Source organism: Chinchilla lanigera, unplaced genomic scaffold (assembly GCF_000276665.1).
Source record: "Chinchilla lanigera isolate Chin_1 unplaced genomic scaffold, ChiLan1.0 scaffold00009, whole genome shotgun sequence".
NCBI lineage: Eukaryota > Metazoa > Chordata > Mammalia > Rodentia > Chinchillidae > Chinchilla > Chinchilla lanigera.
Genome location: NW_004955410.1, coordinates 3833092 through 3851291, shown reverse-complemented (window position 1 = coordinate 3851291; position 18200 = coordinate 3833092). Strand labels below are relative to the sequence as shown.

General features: G+C 40.2%; 1 protein-coding gene across 4 annotated transcripts in view; it reads right to left on the bottom strand.

Annotated features, from left to right (window-relative positions):
• Positions 1–18200, bottom strand: part of Cacna2d1 (calcium channel, voltage-dependent, alpha 2/delta subunit 1) — a 419185-nt gene that overhangs the window by 112291 nt on the left and 288694 nt on the right. For all 4 annotated transcript variants that reach the window (XM_013510508.1, XM_013510509.1, XM_005377191.2 and 1 more), the window contains exon 7: positions 1248–1379. In XM_013510508.1, coding sequence (XP_013365962.1) covers positions 1248–1379 — 132 coding nt within the window. The remainder of the gene's footprint in view (positions 1–1247; positions 1380–18200) is intronic.

Sequence of the window (18200 nt, the reverse complement as noted above, 5' to 3'; positions counted from 1 at the left end):
CTAGCCTTTCCTAGGGTACTGGATTTCTATTAAAAATAATTACCATTGTATCTGTGTTTAGGTGTTTGTGATCACAAAGACCAATAAAGTCTCTACCTAATGTGTGTACTAGTCAGTCTCAAGACACCTAGATACTGTTGTCTATTACCGTTACAATACAAAGTTTTCTTACAATACAAAGCTTAATACAATCTACTTCTTATTTCAGTCCTTTTTACTATAAATAATTCAATTTACTAAGCATGTTTAGGTAATCCCAATCTCAAAAAATAATTTCCCTATATAAATTTATACTGTGTCCACCAAAAACCAAATTTCCTAGAACATTTCCAAAAAGACAGGTCAAGCCTTTGAGCAAAACAATGCATTTTGTACCTGGCAACTCGTTCAGCAGATGAAAGAGTTAAAAATACCAACAAACATTTCACTGGAAGTATTTTAATGGGTTCTCACGATGACCTTGTGATTAACTTTCACTTTTGCTATAGAAATCACGATTTCTCTTTATTCTCTTTATAAAAGAGGATTAAAAGATGCTGTTTTAATTTCTAAATATATTCATCTTCACCGAAAACTTATCATCAGTGAGCTGCCCAGAATTCACCCTTCTTCACACAAAAAGGGGGCTGGGGATTTAGCTCAGCGGCAAAAGCACGTGTCTGGCAAGCGCAAGGCCGTGAGTTCGGTTCCCGGTACCGGAGAAAAACAAAAAAAAAACAAAACAAACAAACAAAAAAAACCCAAAACACAAAAAGCTCAGTTTTTCTAAGGATTTCATCTTATTTCTTGTTATACTCATTCTAATAAATCCACATTTACTGATTAAGACTAAGTGTTAACACTTCTGTTATAAATTACAAGTACGGGCTAGAACTGTGGAGAAGTAATTGTGCTAGTTTCTAAAAACTTCTCTACTTTCTCTACTGTGACTCATGCCTTGGTCTATGCTGAACATTTGTGCTGTCACCTCAGAAATATTTCAGGACTCGCCTGAGCTCTGGTCCCAGGTTCTCACTCGGTCTCTCTGCAGTTCTTGCCTGGTGGGGCTGTGGGTACAACCCCTCCAGTAGCATCTTAGGAGTCTGGTTATGGGTACTCTGTTCATTTTGGAGTCATATAAGTGGGTTTTCTTTTCATTACAGAAGTAGCGTGCTATGGTCATCCTACAGTGCAGGAGAGCGTTCACAGGAAACACTGCAGCTGGAACTCACAACTGCATCTGATAGTCATCGAACCTCTCAACTTACCTGGGTAATAGCGGGCCAGGCCGGTAGCACTGCCAAACACCTGCCACAGCAAGGTAGGGTCCTCTTCTCGGTTTTTTTTGAAAACTTCATCTAAGGCACTTGTCCAGTTGAGTTCATTCAACACTATTGTTGCTAATAAAAAAAGAAAAAAATCCATTCATTCAAACTTATAATTGAAAATTGAGTATCTTTTCACTTTATTTACATAATAATACGATCATACTCTCCATGTTCTACCTAAAAAAGCACTGTAAACTCAATGGTTATCAAAAAGCCTGAGATGTAGAATTACTTTTTCAAACAAAGCTTTCCATGATGGTGATGCTATTGACATTCTGGTCTGCATGCAGCTTTGCAAGGAACTGTCCAAAACAGCGGGAAAGATCATCCTCACCCACCAGACCGTAGGGCCATCCCACAGCTGTGACGGCAAGATCCCTGCAAGACGTTGCAGACGGTCCCAAGGGCAGAATCACTCGCATCTCAGAACCATCAAGAGCTATGCTAAGACATAAAACCAAAGCCGCACTGGGCGCTCTCCCTCCTTGATCTTAGAAGCAGTTTAGACTTGTTAAAAGACCCAATCATTTAAAAAAATATTAGTACCTATTTGCAGAACTAATGATTACAGTTGTTCTGGGGAACTGAAACTAACATAAATTGATCTATTCCCAGGATTTTAAAAAATGTTTCTCGGGGCTGGGGATTTAGCTCAGTGACACAGCGCCTGCCTGGCAAGTGCGAGGTCATGAGTTTGATTCCCAGTACCAGAAAAAAAAGTTTCTCATTGAGCATAGCTTATTAACAGTCCTTATACAGTAACAAAAAATGTATATAGTTTGATAGAGGAAAACATCCTTGAGAGGCTTGATAATATCAGTGTTAGAAAACCAAACTAAGTGACACTTTATCCATAACTTTCAGAACAACAGTTTTGACTTCTGTTTTGCTTCCCTGATTATTCCGTTAATAACACATGATGATAATAATGGCGAGGAGATTGATTTTGATCCCTATTTGTCAACACTCGTTGGACTTTACACATGCTGTTCATTACAATGAAAGAGAAGCCATTATACCGTGGGGTGCAACTTCAGCTCAAATCTGCGGTATATAATTTATAATAATGGGGCACCATCATCATAGCCTATGAAGTCCAACACACTAAAAGTGTAACAGACACAGAATACAATTTTCCCTGTACTCAAAAAGATGGAACATATAACTTCCTATGTTCTTTGTTTTTATGTGTAAAAACAGGAACCACGGAACTAGTAGGTGAGCAGGTTGGGCTGCTCCGAATTTGGGAAATTCAGATGAAACCTAAACAGTGTATGTGTACTTGGGAGAAGGACTGGAGACAGCTCTGCTTTCTCCTGTTCGTTACTGTGATCACCATCACCATTTCAGCCATGCTGAAATCTCACACCATCTTTTCTATATTCAAAAGGATAGAGAGAGCTTGTGAAGAAAGATGAAAAGCACAAGTATTCATAGTTAACAGTTTGAATCATTTACCAAGAAAGCAAGCCACACAAACAAGCGGACTGGAACACTGGTGCTGGGCAAGTATCCTGATGTGGTTCTCATTACCGAAAGTTAACGAGATTGTCATCTTCACAGACGTGATTACTTTCAGAAAGATCAGCTGTGTGTGTGTGAATATTCATGAGCTGGGCCATATCCACGGTGCCACGGAGATACTGGAAAATCCATATTCAAGAGCACGATCCAATGAACACTAAGGAGCCAGTTATATGAAAATTTATATTCACACAGGTAACCTGCACTGATACTCATCATTCATGAATATTTATACTAATATGCAAAACATCATAGAAAAAGATGGACATTATTTTTCTTTTAACATTCATGACTTTTATAGCAATAACCTACTGAACAAACAATGATGTTTATTTGTGCTCTAGTTAGACTTCATTAATCCCCAATCTATTCTATCTCTTGAATTTCCTTGACTCTCATTCACACAAAGCAACAGCAGACAGCTAATTACTTTTAATAAATTTTTATTTGTTTCCAGAGATGCTAATGTTTTTTCTTAATTTTATTTGATAGCTGAACAATTAGTACCAGGCACTGATACACTGATTGTGAATCCTGCTATTGTGTACTTGGTAAAAAAAAAAAACCAGCTCTGAATCACTCCTACTGTCAGGAAAATATATTATAAAACCTGCAGTTCATACATTTAAAAACACTTTTTCAGATAAAAAATCTCCATTCCATACCCTTGAGAATTTTTTTTGGACAAACTAAGGCAGATTTCAAAATATCTTCCCTGAAATGTGTTCGTCTATGAGTGGGTACAGTACAGAATGAATATAAAGCCTCGGCTCCTGAACTGATTTGAAAGGTTACACAAAATGAAGGAAATTGTATTGTGTGATGAGCACATCATTAAGGTTTACGAACTTGGTGATACTCAGTGTGTAGCAGGGTGGCAGAATACAGAGCCTTCCCTTGTTGGTGTAAGCAGTCTTCCGTTAGTCACAGTCTTCGTACAGAGGATCTGCCATGGGACTTCAGAACCAGCACAACCTCTTCGGAGGACTGTCCATGTGCACTACTGAAATGCAAACGGCCCTTAACCCAAGTGTTCCACTCCAAGGGACTTCAACTACAAGGCGAGCGTGGGGCTGCAGGCCCTGCTCAGAGAAGTTTAAGAGCAAGAGTCATTCTCTTCTCTTTTTTGCACTCTTACAAGAGTCATTCATTTAATTACAGCATTTAAATTCCTTAAAGAAACAAAAATCAAGAAAGTAGGGTAAATTACTATGATTGAATTTTTTCTTAAAGCAGCACAAAATGTTAAGAAAAAATGTATAAAGCATAAAACCAAATAAGAAAGCAATAGGAACGCTACTTTAGATCCCTTATTATTTAGCTATATTTTTCTGAGCCAGATTATGAATTATCTTTGACTAATATGTGTGTGTGTGTACAGATAGATATGTATATATTATTTTAGTAATGTGAGTGAACAGACTTTTCTTAAATCACATACAATTAAATAGCTTGTCCAGCTTTACTAACGTGCCCAACATGTCTCCATCTCGATGCTATGGATGTAGTCAGGGTAGATAACACTCAGACGACTGGGCAAGCCTCTGAGGATGAGGCAGACGAAGCACAACCCCAGCCACACGAAAGCAAGGCTGTCCTTTCCTGGATGTGAAAACTAAACTGGCCACTTGGCCATATTTAAAAACCCACAAAATATCAGACTCTCTAAATTTGTAAATAGAGTTTACTTAGAAAGTTTTTTTTTTTAAAGTCACTATTCTGGTTAGAAATGAGAAAAAATCCAAGTGTACTAGAAAAGTTAATAGCTGTTATGAGGACAGCCTTTGTTTAATATTATGAGGAGTATAGGGGGCTATGATATTTCTCTCCTGTCAGCAAGTATTTTTAATGTGTACTATTTTCCAAAATCATAATTCTTAAAATAAAGGGTATAAAAAATATTTCTCCCATGATGGAAAAAATTCACAAAATCTAATCCTCCAGGCAATTACTTCTTTTAAAGGAAATACTACTTGAGATTATGAAACTATTATTCAGTCACCTAAAGACTCTACATGAGAAAAATATGTATAGAATTCTGATGCATTAATGTTCCACAGATTAAAAAGCTCTCATTTACCACCATATATTATAAACACTTCAAAATGCAATTATTATTCTGCAAGTCAGAACCTTCAGTTGAATACCCAGGGCAAGAAATCAAAATTCAAAGCCCTGTCAAATAGTTTTTAACATAATAATTTCATAATAAACTATTTTTTAAAATTTCAGATAATTCTTGACCACAAATAAAACCACCACTACTTTGACAGATATTTTATCCATGTGGGTTGTACTTTTACTTTTCTGCAAGTATGTTGTGTCTTACATTATCAGTCATATGCTGGGTATGATACTATATTATATTTACAACTGTCTCCTTTTCCCCCATACCAAAAAAAAAAAAAAAACACAGTAATGTCTTCCACTCACACAAATTTGTGATTTCTTGCTTGAAATGAGATGGGAAATATTTGAGTGTATTGTTGCAAAGACTAACTGATCAAAGCCCCTTTAGCCTTCGGTTGCTAACCAACGCAGCTAAGGATGTTCCAGCTACATTGAAAGTAAAATTCACTCCCATTTTCTATCACCTTTTACAAAGTGGAAATCTTTATCTGCTAGAGAATTGTATTTTGCAAAAATTAAGTCCTTTATAGCTGTTCAAGGCCAAGCCTACTGAAAGCAGAGAATACGTGGAAAGAAATCCTTGACTCTGGGGCCCCTATTCTGACTGGCGTAACAGATTTCACTGTTAATGGACTCAAAATGCCAAGCATCCACCTCTATTCTTCACATGCTGAGTTTCCGAAGACACAGGCTTGGCGCTCAGGGATCGCTCTTCAGGAGCCTCCCATTGTTGTCTGGCTTCTCAAGGGAAAGAAAAAGAAAATCTAATTTGTAACAGCACAAAAGAAGCATCTTACATTTGCTGTTAATTCTTCAAAAAACCCATGACTCTTCTACCTGTGTACTGTGTATGACACATGATACAGAATCGCTGATGAGCTGTGAATTTAATTTTCTGCTGAAAACTTCAAGCAACAAAATGATGCATTATTGCTGCCTGTTTTCTTTGAGTTAAGTTGTATTAAGCGTCATCACACTGTATTGATTTATTCACTGCTCATGGGAGGCTGCGTATAGCTACTGGAAACCTTCCCTACTTTGCGTAAGGTCAGCCTCTGCTTTCTACTTTGGACAGCTTTCCTGAGAGAGAAATGACCGACATTTAAAAAGTATGTGTTTTAAAATGTAAGACTGGACGTGCTGACATGTAGATAAATTGTGAAACAATGACCACCCTCAAGCAATTTAACCTATTCCTTATTCTACATAGTTACCATTGCGTGGAATCTGTCCTCTTAGAAAATTACAGACATACAATATTGCTAAGTCTGCTCACCACGCTGTGCATTAGTTCTCCAGAATTTTCTGATTTTGTGTAACAAACCTTGTACCCCTAACTACAGCTTTCTAATGAAACAGATATGGCTAGAAAAGAGAGAAAAAAATTACAGTTCACCTCACATATATAACAAACTAGGTAAGTTCTTCCTTGGAGCTACATATATATACATTATGCTTATGAGAGGGACTAGACACCACACTTAATTTTGATCAATGATGCTAAATGTAAAATAAAATAAAAGATAACTGGCCATGGCCTTTATATACTATTTCCATTTAACTAATAATATCACTAGCATTATAGCTCTTCACTGAGATTAAAATTAGCACATAAATTATTGTCACTAACCACAAATCATCAGTAACACTTACTAAACACTTAGGGAATTGCAGTAAGTGTTACCCACTTTCTAGGCATTATCTCACTTAACAACACTTTTAGTTTGATACTGGTATTAATCTGACTTTTTAGATGACAAAACTCAACCCTAGAAAAGTTACATAAAAATCACACAGAACTATAGAGACCGTGCTCAAACAAGTGTGTGCCATGCTCTGAAATGTTTACTGTTTATATGCTATTCATTTCTACAGATCCATTTTACATACAGATCGGATTATAGTGAATTTTAAGTTTGAAAAGCTGTACTGTCTACAAACAATATGAATTGTCCTGTGAATTCTGCCTTGTGACAGCAGGGTTAGCTACTGAGAGTGCAGTCCGCCCCCAGTGAGGCTCCCGACGTCTAGCGATGCTCTGCACAGTAGTAACCAATCGGATGATGGTGGAACGCACTCGCTGGAGGCCAGGATGCTCTAAACCACCGAAAATGCGCAGCGTGGACCCCACAGCAAAGATTTAGCCAACTTGAGATGCACACAGCGTCCACGTTAGGAAACCAGGCTCAAATACAACTGTAACGAGAAGACTGATTCACTCTGAACAACAACAAAAAGTTACCCATGATGTGTCAAGAAAGAGTCACAATGTAACTTCTCCAAAATGAAAACTGATCCACCGTTAAACAGTGTCATAATATTATATGACATCATTATTCCAGGCTATGTTTTGTCACCCTTTGAGTCAGACATACTTTCACTTTAGTCCCAGAAGCTCTAAGGCACTATATTCTCTTAGCTAAGTAAGGATTTCAGAGTTGTTTACAGTACTACTAAGTGTCATGCTCACTACAACTCTTCCTTTTGGAAGTCACAGAATATTATGGGTTTTTAGGGGTTTTATTGAGATTCAATACTAACTGTAAGGTCTATTTCTACACTGCACTTTCATCTTTATTGTTATAGAAATGCTCACTTCTTACCCTAGTAAATAAGGTAGTCATTAAAAGTGTTGTATTGAACATGTGAGATGTGCCAGATGTCACTAATTTTATTCATCAATCCTAAGCTCTAAAAAGAAAAATGGTAATAAGAAGAAACCCACTGATCCAATTAAGAGCACAGACAGAAGGAACCCACTTGAAGGCCTAGACAGTGTGCACAGATATTAAAATGAGTGAATCCTTTCGGTGGCTTTGGCTAATGGAACCTACCCTAATCCTAGTGTGAATGAAAGATTAATAAAGCAAAGCGAGACTGGAAGAACAAGTCTAATCTCTCTAATCACGTCTCGGGGATCCACCTCCCACTATGCTGGGCAAGCTGGGGGCTCCCGCGGAAAAGGGGGCCTTGATGAGCAGATAAGCCTTCTTCCTACAGCTAATTTGGTAGAGATATTAAAAGGCTCTTGTCCTTGTCAACTCTCCAAACCCTGTATTACGGAGCTTCTGGCCTTGCTCCTGTGCCTTCCATTTCCCACAGCCCGAGCACTTGGCCGGTGCCCAAAACACAGCTGCTCTGCTTTAATGAAATCTGTAATTTGTGCGCACACAGGAAGAGCTCAGAGAAAATCCACATTATTATTAAAGACAACACAAATCTTGCAAGGGAAAGAGAAGACGTTAGGACCCAATATCAGGTCTATTAATTGAAGGATTTCACATCCCTTACATGACATGGCAATTGTCTAAGATTTTTGGGGGGATGCAGGGATTTTAAAAGAAGACTCCAGAGAACAGCAGGCAAGGAAAAGAAAACTGTTTTACTCTTAAAGCATTCTTAGTTTTTCTGTTCAAGGTACTGTCCAAACCAAATGCACTGCTGGTAAAGCTGGTTGTCAAGAACCTCAACCACTGGTACAACATCACTTCTTGGGCTTCTATTCTTTTGATCAAATAAAATGAACACAACCAGCTGAGTGTGGTGGTGTATGCCAGTAAATCCATCACTCTGGGAGGCTGAGGCAGAAGGACTGCATGTTCAAGCCCATCCTACGCAACTTATCAACTTAGTCTCTGTCTAAAAATAAAATATGAAAAAAGGTCGGGGATGTCGCTACATGTGGAGGCCTGGGTTCGGTCCCTGGTACCACTCTCCCTAAACCTAACCCAAAATAACCAAAATACAAAAAAGAAAAAAGGAAAGATAAGCATAACTATATTAAGGATCCTACATAGCCTAGAAGATTGGTATGAAAGTCAAATATGTTTGTGCAAAATTTAAATTAGTGGAAACACTTGTATTATAGTGCTTTCCTAAACTGCATGAAAAATGTCAGGTATTAATCTTCCTTAAATGCCTTGCATAGACAACAGCTTTTTATGCATCAGCTTGTTATTTTAGTATTGTTATTTTTCTTTTCTTTGAAGAAAAACACAGTTTTACATGCAATAACTGAAATGTAATTGATCACTCTGAAGACTCTCATTCCCTCTGTCCATCCTATTTTAAATCTAGCAAATCATAACATGCTTTTCAATAGGAACAGTTGAAATGTTTTCATTTTAAATTTGAAAACACACCTTAATTTATATATTTAAATCTAGCACTTCAGAGTAATTAGCTGAGGAACATAATACAGCAGCTGCACTGATACCGTTTCACAAGATCATTTTCATTAGAGACTGGGGTGGTTGGTAAATAAAAATGTAAACTGGTCAGATCTCTTATTTCTACATATTACAGTGATATTCTAGGAAGTATCCAGCTTGCTAAGTCTCAAACAAATGAAAAGAGCTAAAAATGCGCTAAAGATCTTTCATTTAAACCTTAATGAGAGAAAAATAAAATAGGTGAACTTAAAAACTCAGAACCTCTGAAACCACTGAGAGGAAGCTGGAAGGCAGAGCGGAAAAAATACCCACACCAGACCTAAGTTCAAGGCCTCCCCTGCAGGACAGGTTTCTGGTGCACAGCACAGGTTCGCTTGGTGGTGACGGTGTTTGACTGGAGAAGCATCTTTGAATGTGCATCGCTGCCTAGGGAAAGACCCACCCTGTGTGTGGACCCCCAGGGCCTCCCCTGCCCAGCGGGGGCAATCAGTCTCCCTCACACGGCTGCTCGAGGGTGCCCCCTCCTCAGCAAGGTGCTTGTCCCTCTGTGTCAGACCAGTAGGGTTTGTCTGCCTGCGTCATTATCTTTTTATTTTCTCTACCTCCTGGTAGTCAGCATTTAAAAGGTTTTAAAACTTACCTTAAAGCACCAAGTAAAGCAGCGGCAAAGCTGGGATGCGGGATTACAACCTCCAGGAGCCTCTGGCCCCCTTGCCTGGCTCTGAGTTCACATCCAATAACAACCTTAGATTTGTTTGGTGTGAACATCAGCAAGAAAAGAATCTCTCATTCTTTCCAAAACCATTTGCACTGCTGAGACAATGTTGAACCGAATGCACATGTGTGCACACATATGGATGTAACATGCACGTATACATTCCAAGGACAACATCTGATCTACAATTTTCATGAGCAGGTAATTTTTACAATGCATCATTCTCAGAACTCCTGAAATCAAACTACATTGGTAAGTGCTGCCGCAAGTGCAGCACCGACTGCTAAGATTCTGACAAAAGGAATGAAATATGTAAGATTTAATGAGCACAGTACATAAAACACACATGTGTGTGCACACATGCACACCTGCACATAGAATTCTGCACATACAGGATCTTATTACAGCCGGCAGAAACTCTGGCTGAGAAATGCCGACCAGATTAGATCTGGGAGGTCTCTCGCCTGTGCTCGGGGCCTGCCCAGCTGCACGGGGAATTTAGTGGCCTCATGAGGTCTGGACGGCCGAGTTCACAAAGCAGATGAGAAGGATCAGAGCTGAGGAATGAGACCCTGTGAAGGAGGAGGCCACAAGCTCAGGATGGCACTGTCACTGAAGCACACCCTGTGTGGGGCTGAAGGGTCTGTGTCAACCACCTCTGGAACAAAGAGCTGACTGGTGACTTCCAGAGAGGAAGAGCAGGCGCCTCGAGTCGGCTGCAATGTGCGTGGTGGCCCCGGTTTAAACTCTGCGGACAGTGGGTACAGAGGGACGAGGACGAGCAGCTCAGGAAGTAAAGGTCAGGTCACCGTACATGGGCATGCAAGACAGTCTAACACCACTCCCAAGACAACATGAGTAAAGTTCCGACGTCCCAGTCACACAGGTGCACGTCTGCATATGGACCCCGAGGTACTGATATTGTATTATATACGCAAACGTGAGTATCTATACAGCACTGAAGGCAGCACAAACGCTACCAGCGCGCAGGCTGCGTATGACGTAAAGCGTGACGTGCTCAGGTTTCAGCCCCTCCTTTCAGCTGTCCACACACTAAATTTGTAAGTCCCAGCCACAGCACTGCTCAGCAAATGCTTCACTAATACAGACAGAAGTTCTTCTCCATCCTGATGCATTGCAGTTTTGTACATTTTGATTCACACTAAATGTGCCTTAAAACTTTCAACTTGTCAAGTTGAAGAAGCTCTAACCATTGCAACATACCTTTTAAATATATAAATAATTCAACACTTGGTCAAAACTGATACTCACACTAGTTTTAAACGACGTCAAGATTTTGGATCCGGTAAACAACAGAGGCTCCTAAACAATCCAGTCCTGTCCTTCCCAGCTCCGAAGCGCACATCCTCCTCTCTTGCCCCATAGCCACACTGCCCCGGGTTTTGGAATAACCTTGAGTCGTTGCTCACCTGCAATTTCAGTGGCTGCGCATGCATACCTCCATCGCCTCCATGCTATCCACGCGGTGCACGAGGCAACGCCTTACCTAATGCTGAGGCTGCCGCTGTTCTCCTCAAGGGCGTCTTTCACAAGTAGCGTCCACCCCTCCTTTCACTTGTGCTACGGCCTCCTCCGCACAGGGCAAGCCCAAGCCACCACGGGGGACTTTCGTCCTTCCTGGAGGATGCAGCGTTTCCTCTGCCTCCTGTGTCACTGCGTATGAGGTCATCTTTGTCTGGACTAATTTCCTTCCATTCCTGCTCAACTTCTTCCTCTCCTGCCCTGGTTCAGTGTGACCTGCTTAACAGTGTTCTTCGATTTTCCCCTGTCCTCACTCCGGTGAGGACACCAGGTTGCTGCTCCTCATTGCTGAGGGAAGTAGAGGCAATGGAATGACAGAAACCTGGGTTGAGTGCAGTTTCACAATATCTGGTGAACTACAAATTGGAAATGCTTCTAGTTTTTCAAGCATACAATGGAGAAAACACTGTAGTATCTAGGATTATGGAAATTAACATACAATCGCACACTTAGTAGATAAGAGGTATTCACAGAACAACAGAGATGAACAAGTTTAGGAAGGAGATGCATACATGGTCATGACCGAAAGCCTACGTGAATTCATCTATGAATGTGGCTCTCATGGGTTGGGTCATATTGCAGAGCCAATTTCCAGTGAAAGGTAGAAAATGCTCCTGTGTTTAATCATCTTCCACTGTGGCTATGTCATCTCCGAGCAGGAACACACGGCTCGTGTTCACATTCTCTCAACAGAGTTATTAATGCAGTGCATGTGACCTGAACTCCAGTTTTGTCACATTGTCCAATTATTCGTTTCACTTCAGGTTCTGTGGTAGGTCAATCCCTTCCAATGGAAATATTTTGAAGAGTTTCGTGTAGATACTGTGGCCCAGTTGTGGGAGAAGTGTTTTAAATCCCTGTGTCTAAGAAACTTTCATTGAAGTACTTTTCAGTTTGGTGCTTCCTTTCCTAATCACCTGGTTTCTACACAACAAACAATTTCATCCCATACATATTCACAAGCATCTGTTATGTGTCAAGTACTATGCTAAGCTCTTGAGCAGGAGTAAGCAAACGTTTCCTTAACAGACCAGATACCCAATATTTTAGGTCTTGATACGCATGGCAACCACTCATTCTGCAGCTGAAGACAAAGCTCGTGTAGAACACACACACGAATGCTGTGACTGTGGGATGCCATGGTGTGCAGACGTCCTCCCCAGAGCTGCAGGAGCAGGGATGATGCACAGGCCCCTTCCTCTCTAGTGGAGGAGAAACACAAATGAACGAACTAGACAAGGGCACGATGCTGCAGAGTACAACCGGCCATGCTTCAGAGATGGACTAGGTGGCTACTATGGACAGTCAGGAATGCTCTCCTTGAAAAGATGCATTTTAAACTGAGATTTCAAAGGCAAAAACTAACCATGGGAAGCTGAACAGAGAGAATTTTATAAAATGATAGAGATGGTACTGACACATAGAAAAGGCTGAAGTCTCAGCCAGACAGCATTGTGATAATGTGATATTTCAAAGACAGAATCTCACACAGCTTTCTAGCAACACCAAAATATCCAAGTAGATGCACATTGCACCGACGGCTTTGTGACAGAGGAAAAAGGGTTTGGGTGCCTTTACAGCAATAGACGTATCCTGAAAGAAGTTCTAATTCCAACACTGTATAAGATCATTTTTAAAAGGAGCCCATTATGCACCAGTGGCCTCTATTCTGAACTCTAGTTCTAAGCGGTCCAGTTTTTAGCTTCCAAAACATACAGTGTTTATCAACCTGGGCTGACTTATTTTACTTGATACAATGTCCTCCAGTTCCAACCGTGGTGCCACAAATAGAAAGATTTCATCTTTGGAGGGATGAATAATATTCTATATTTTGAATTCATTCATCCAATATTGTGCAGCACAAAAAGGAAGCTATAGCCTGCAGTTATCACTCACACATTTCACGGTAACTGGAGGAGGAGAGTTTGAATGTGTCTAACACATAGAAACAATTACAAATACGTTAAAGCACTTCACAGTATAACTAAGCACAATATTGCATCATATCAATTTAGTTTTAAATAAAACTTGGCTAGACTCTTGGAATTCAATTTCCAATAAATTGTGACTACTGTTCTCAAGCTATTCTGTGTTTCAGAGAAGAACCAGGAAAAGTCAATGCATTTAAATCATTCTGCCTTGTATTACAGACCCTATCAACACCACCTCACATCAGGAGCAAACCAAATGCTTTGAGCAGCAGGGGGGGAGCAAGACTTCCTTGGAAAGAAGAAACAGTTATAAATCGAGTGGAAGAGATCTGGAAGGCTGAGCCCATGAATACCCTGTGCGGGGCACTCAGGCCGAAAGAGGAGCGAGGCAGCCTCACTGTAGAATTCCTTAAAACGGCAGAGCAGGAGAGACTAGGTGACAATGGCAGGAATCACACTAGGGACTCGCTGGCATAATGCAGAAGAACCAAACACAAAATAATTTCCCCGCGAGCACTGCAGAGTCAGAGAAGTGAAAGAATCGTGCTACTCTTGAGACTCCATTTGGAAGGCAGTGTGGAGACAGCTTGTCTCACGCGGACTGAAATGCAGAGAATGAGGAAGAGAGAGGAAGAGAGACGGCACTCACAGGGCGAGGGGCGGTGCTTCCCAAAAGAAGAAAGCACTGGGGGGTGTGGTGAGTGCAAGCGGACTAAAAGCATGACGAAGCGAACATGGACGGTCCAAGGTCACGATAGGTAGGAAATGGACAGTCCATGGTCACGTAGGCGAGAAAAGAAGAGACGTGGTGGGTGCTGGAACAGGACTATGAACAAAGATTAGAGCAACGGAGGAGTGGTACATTCGGAGAACAATCAAGTCACGTCAGTCATCTGAGGAGGTGACGGAGGTGTTCACCAACAGTTACTGAAAAGGCAGCTGCAGTCAGACTGAAACGTAGCTCTGAAGTCTGCGCAGACATTAGATTTGGGAGGCGTTTCTCAGAGACAGCAGAAACAGGCAGTCTGAATGGAGTCATCAGGAAACCACCCCAGGAAGGACGTCAGACCTTCAGACACTAAAGGAACTTCACTCCTGGGAGAGAAGTTGCTCCAGGAAGCAGTGAAGATCCAACTATCAGAAACAAAGAATATCCCTCCTCACGGTGACAGTGAGGGGCACACTTCAATATTTATTGTCTTCATTGAATGAACAGTGAAATATGCCTTTCACCTGATTTTCATACATAAGATAAATGTACTGACTATAAATGTGTCTCTACATAACTCAGCTGTCACGAAGAAATAATACAAGATAGTAAAGCCAATAAAACTCTATTATGTTTTAATGTGTTTGAATTTTGCCTTTTCCACAGTAGTTATTGACTTAAATCAAGTACCCAGGGAGACAGACCCTGCACTTTGACTAATGCTGCTGCGCACTTGCAGAATGAGCCAGCTCCCTCCTGCGTCCCTTGGAACACTGGGGTGACCCAGTATGCGGTGCACTCTGAGGGCTCTCTGGATACTGAGGCCTGAGGATGACCTCGCCGTATCAGGCCAAAAAGTGCTACCGCAGGAGCCATGTGTGCTTTATAAAGACATGTCGCCCTGCAGAGCTGCCTCCCTCCACCACCCCGCAGGGCTCTCCTCTGCAGTCTGCCTGCACTGACTTCTTAACTGACCGCAGACTGCTTCAGAAGCTGTGAGCACACAAGCACCCAGCACCGCCCTTCACTCAACACAGAGACGAGACCTACACCGAACTGCGTAGGAGATCGGGGTTTGATCTCTAGAAAAGAAGCTTCACTTTAACATTGCAAAGTATTTCATAAAACAGAAGAGCTGGGACACGTGAAGTGATACTCAGTTTTAAAGGCCGTAGTGACCATTCTCCGATGTAAATGGTAACGGCATTTGAAGTGAACAGGAAGAGTCTTTCCAAAACGTCTTTGCCTTCACATTCAGCTCACGTGTGTTCTGAGAAGATCTTACTGTCCTGTCAGTTTGTGTTCTGAGTCAAACTGATGGAGTTCAAACTGACAGAAACCAGGCTCTTCCCCATCGCTTGTCAGTTTCTCTGGCCATTCCAAGGAAATCCGAAGCTAAGCCTTTACACGCCTTCCTTCACTTCAGCTGATATTCTGCATATTCATTCTACCAAAGGACCAGTTTTCCATTATTTGGCCCCTGTTTAAAACTCCCACAGTTTTTGATGAAAATGAAAATCAAAAGCCTGAGAAATTTATCATTTTTAACATTTTACTTTGTAACTGTTAAATTTGCACACCGTTAAGCATGGTACAGACACCTTCCTGGACAGAAAGGTAGAGGCGTGTGTAAATCACTATGGCAACAGGTCACAGCGTCTGTTTAATGCTCTTCTTAAACCGACGTGGGGAATTCCAGGCACAATGCCAAACACTTACCTAACTGGAGGCATTTAGTTACTGCGGCCTTTTGTACACTGGCAAAACAACTTTTTGTGTATTTAAGGACTGAAAAAAATGGATTCTTTACAAAACTGTGTGTGCAATGAGGCAGCACTTACTGTCATTCTGTCACTTCTCCTGACTAGATTTCTTGTATCCTGTAGGCACACCCAGAGGTATTTTCTGCCATTTGAAGCACATCTTGTTAGTCACTTAATGGAAAATTTCCTATTTTATACCAAATGCAAATATCAAACCTTATTTCCTAGAATGTATAACTTTTATGAAAATAACAACTGTTTCTTAGGTATTATGAGTATTCTGGTGGCATAAAGACTTGTTCATTCAAATGAAAATTCCCTCAATCGTCCTTTTCTGGCCACTTCAAAACAATTTTTTTCTCCAATTTAAAGTAAATGAAAATAAATATTATCGACATCAAAATATAGATCATCAAAGTGCACTTGTTCCCTGAATAAAATACTTTTTGTCTCAAACTGGTATGAATGCATGGCTAGCCGAAAATAGTTCTACACACAAATACTATACCCATCTGCAACATATACGCCTGTCTATAAAACAGTAAAGTGAGGATCAGGTAGCAGATTGGGAATGGAAGATAAATAATTTCACAACTTTCAATCATAGTATATTTTTGAGATAATCTTTTAAAATTTTTGGACCAAGATTGATTTTCCTAATTTTTGACTTTTTTATGTTTCTGGTAAATGCTTTAAATGTTATTTTCTAGGCAGAGTTTGAAATTATGATTTTTCAAATGTATAAATAACAGTAAAACCATGATTTTATGTGTAAGTGCTTTGAAAAGAAGATAGAATTAAAATTTTCTCCAATATTTTACACTGAAATCTAGAACTCATTAATACCAAACACAAATATACACACAGACACACTAAATGTGTGAACGTAATGTTCCTTCACAGAATCTGATACTGGGGGGTTCTTATATATATAAGATTAAAAACATAGATTAAATTGGAACTATACATTAGGAAAGTGAAACTCTGCAGAAAATATATACATTTTTCAAAGGTATTTTACCAATAGAATTTAACTTTTTAAACCAAGTACATATCAGAACAGAGTTTTCAGGTATTAACCTGTCCAGTACTATACAACCAAGATCCATATACGATGTGGCCAGTCTTGCTGAGGCAAGTAATGATGTGCAGCTATTCAGGATAATACGGTGATGCTATGGCAATCTTGATGACACGATAATGATATATGGCTTCCTCTAATGCAAAAATGTCTCTCTGTGTTGAAAATTTAAATATATTTTTTCTATAGCCTATTGACCCAAGTTAAATTCAAACCTCTTAATTTGAATTTGGTCTCAGCCAAGTGATTGCTGAGCACATGTTAATTGTGTTACATTTTGTCAAAAATTAACAGCAATATGATTGCATCCATGGGAAAAGTCATAGACACCACATACTGTGGGTCATAGCTCAGTTATTTAGAATTTTATAAGACAACTAACAAATTAAAGATAATTTTATTTCAACATATGAGTTATATGATTATGTAATATTTTACTCTATTGCCTTGGAAATCAACTAAAATGTAAAGGTACAACTGTTAAAGTTGAATGATCTATCATCCAACTTGCTAACTAGTAAGCTGTAAAGTTCTGTTTTCCCTAAGCTTTCATTGTTTTAAAATCTAGAATAAAGAGAAAGAGAGAATGAAGGGAAATTTGACAATAAGAGAAGTGAATTTAAATTTATTGTGTAGATCCAGCTAAATTTGTTGCATAAGGACTTTCAACCTTGAAAAGTTGTCTTAAAATTTAGCTTGGAGCCAAATTTGTAGAAGAAATGTTGATTTTTAAACCCTTTGGGACAAACCCTAAGAAGCAACAGCCATGCTGGAAACAACTGCTTAATAATTTCCTCAGTAGAGAAGTGACAGAAAGACCGGCAAAGGAACAGTGGTAATTCTAGATTAGTTAGGGAGACGCGTCAGAGCTATGTGTCGAAATGTGTATGTATCTGAAGAGGACTTAAGAGAATTAAAATACCAAAGTCAGTTTGGACACTGTTGGTGTCCAGCAAGGTGCATGTGTGCTCACTCAATCCTGGGAGCTCGAGCATGGGGCTCCCTCCGTCTCCCCGCCCATGTGGTCACGAGGCCGGAAGAAGCTCCAGAGAACCTCCCACCGCGGCTCTCGTGCCACGGCAGGCACAGCAACACCCTGCCGCGGGACAAGGGCAGGAGGGCCGCGTCCTGTGCGTCTGAGGGGGGGACTTGAGATGCAGGAAAGATGCTCTGCTAAGGCTGCTACAGCACAACGCACTGCTCAAGGGTGTATCTGAGGAATGATTATTTTTAATATATATATTTAACTTCATTCTATAATTTCAGCTAGACAATCCATGACTATGTCATTAACAATGATTTAGGTGGAAGAATATAGAAGTACCA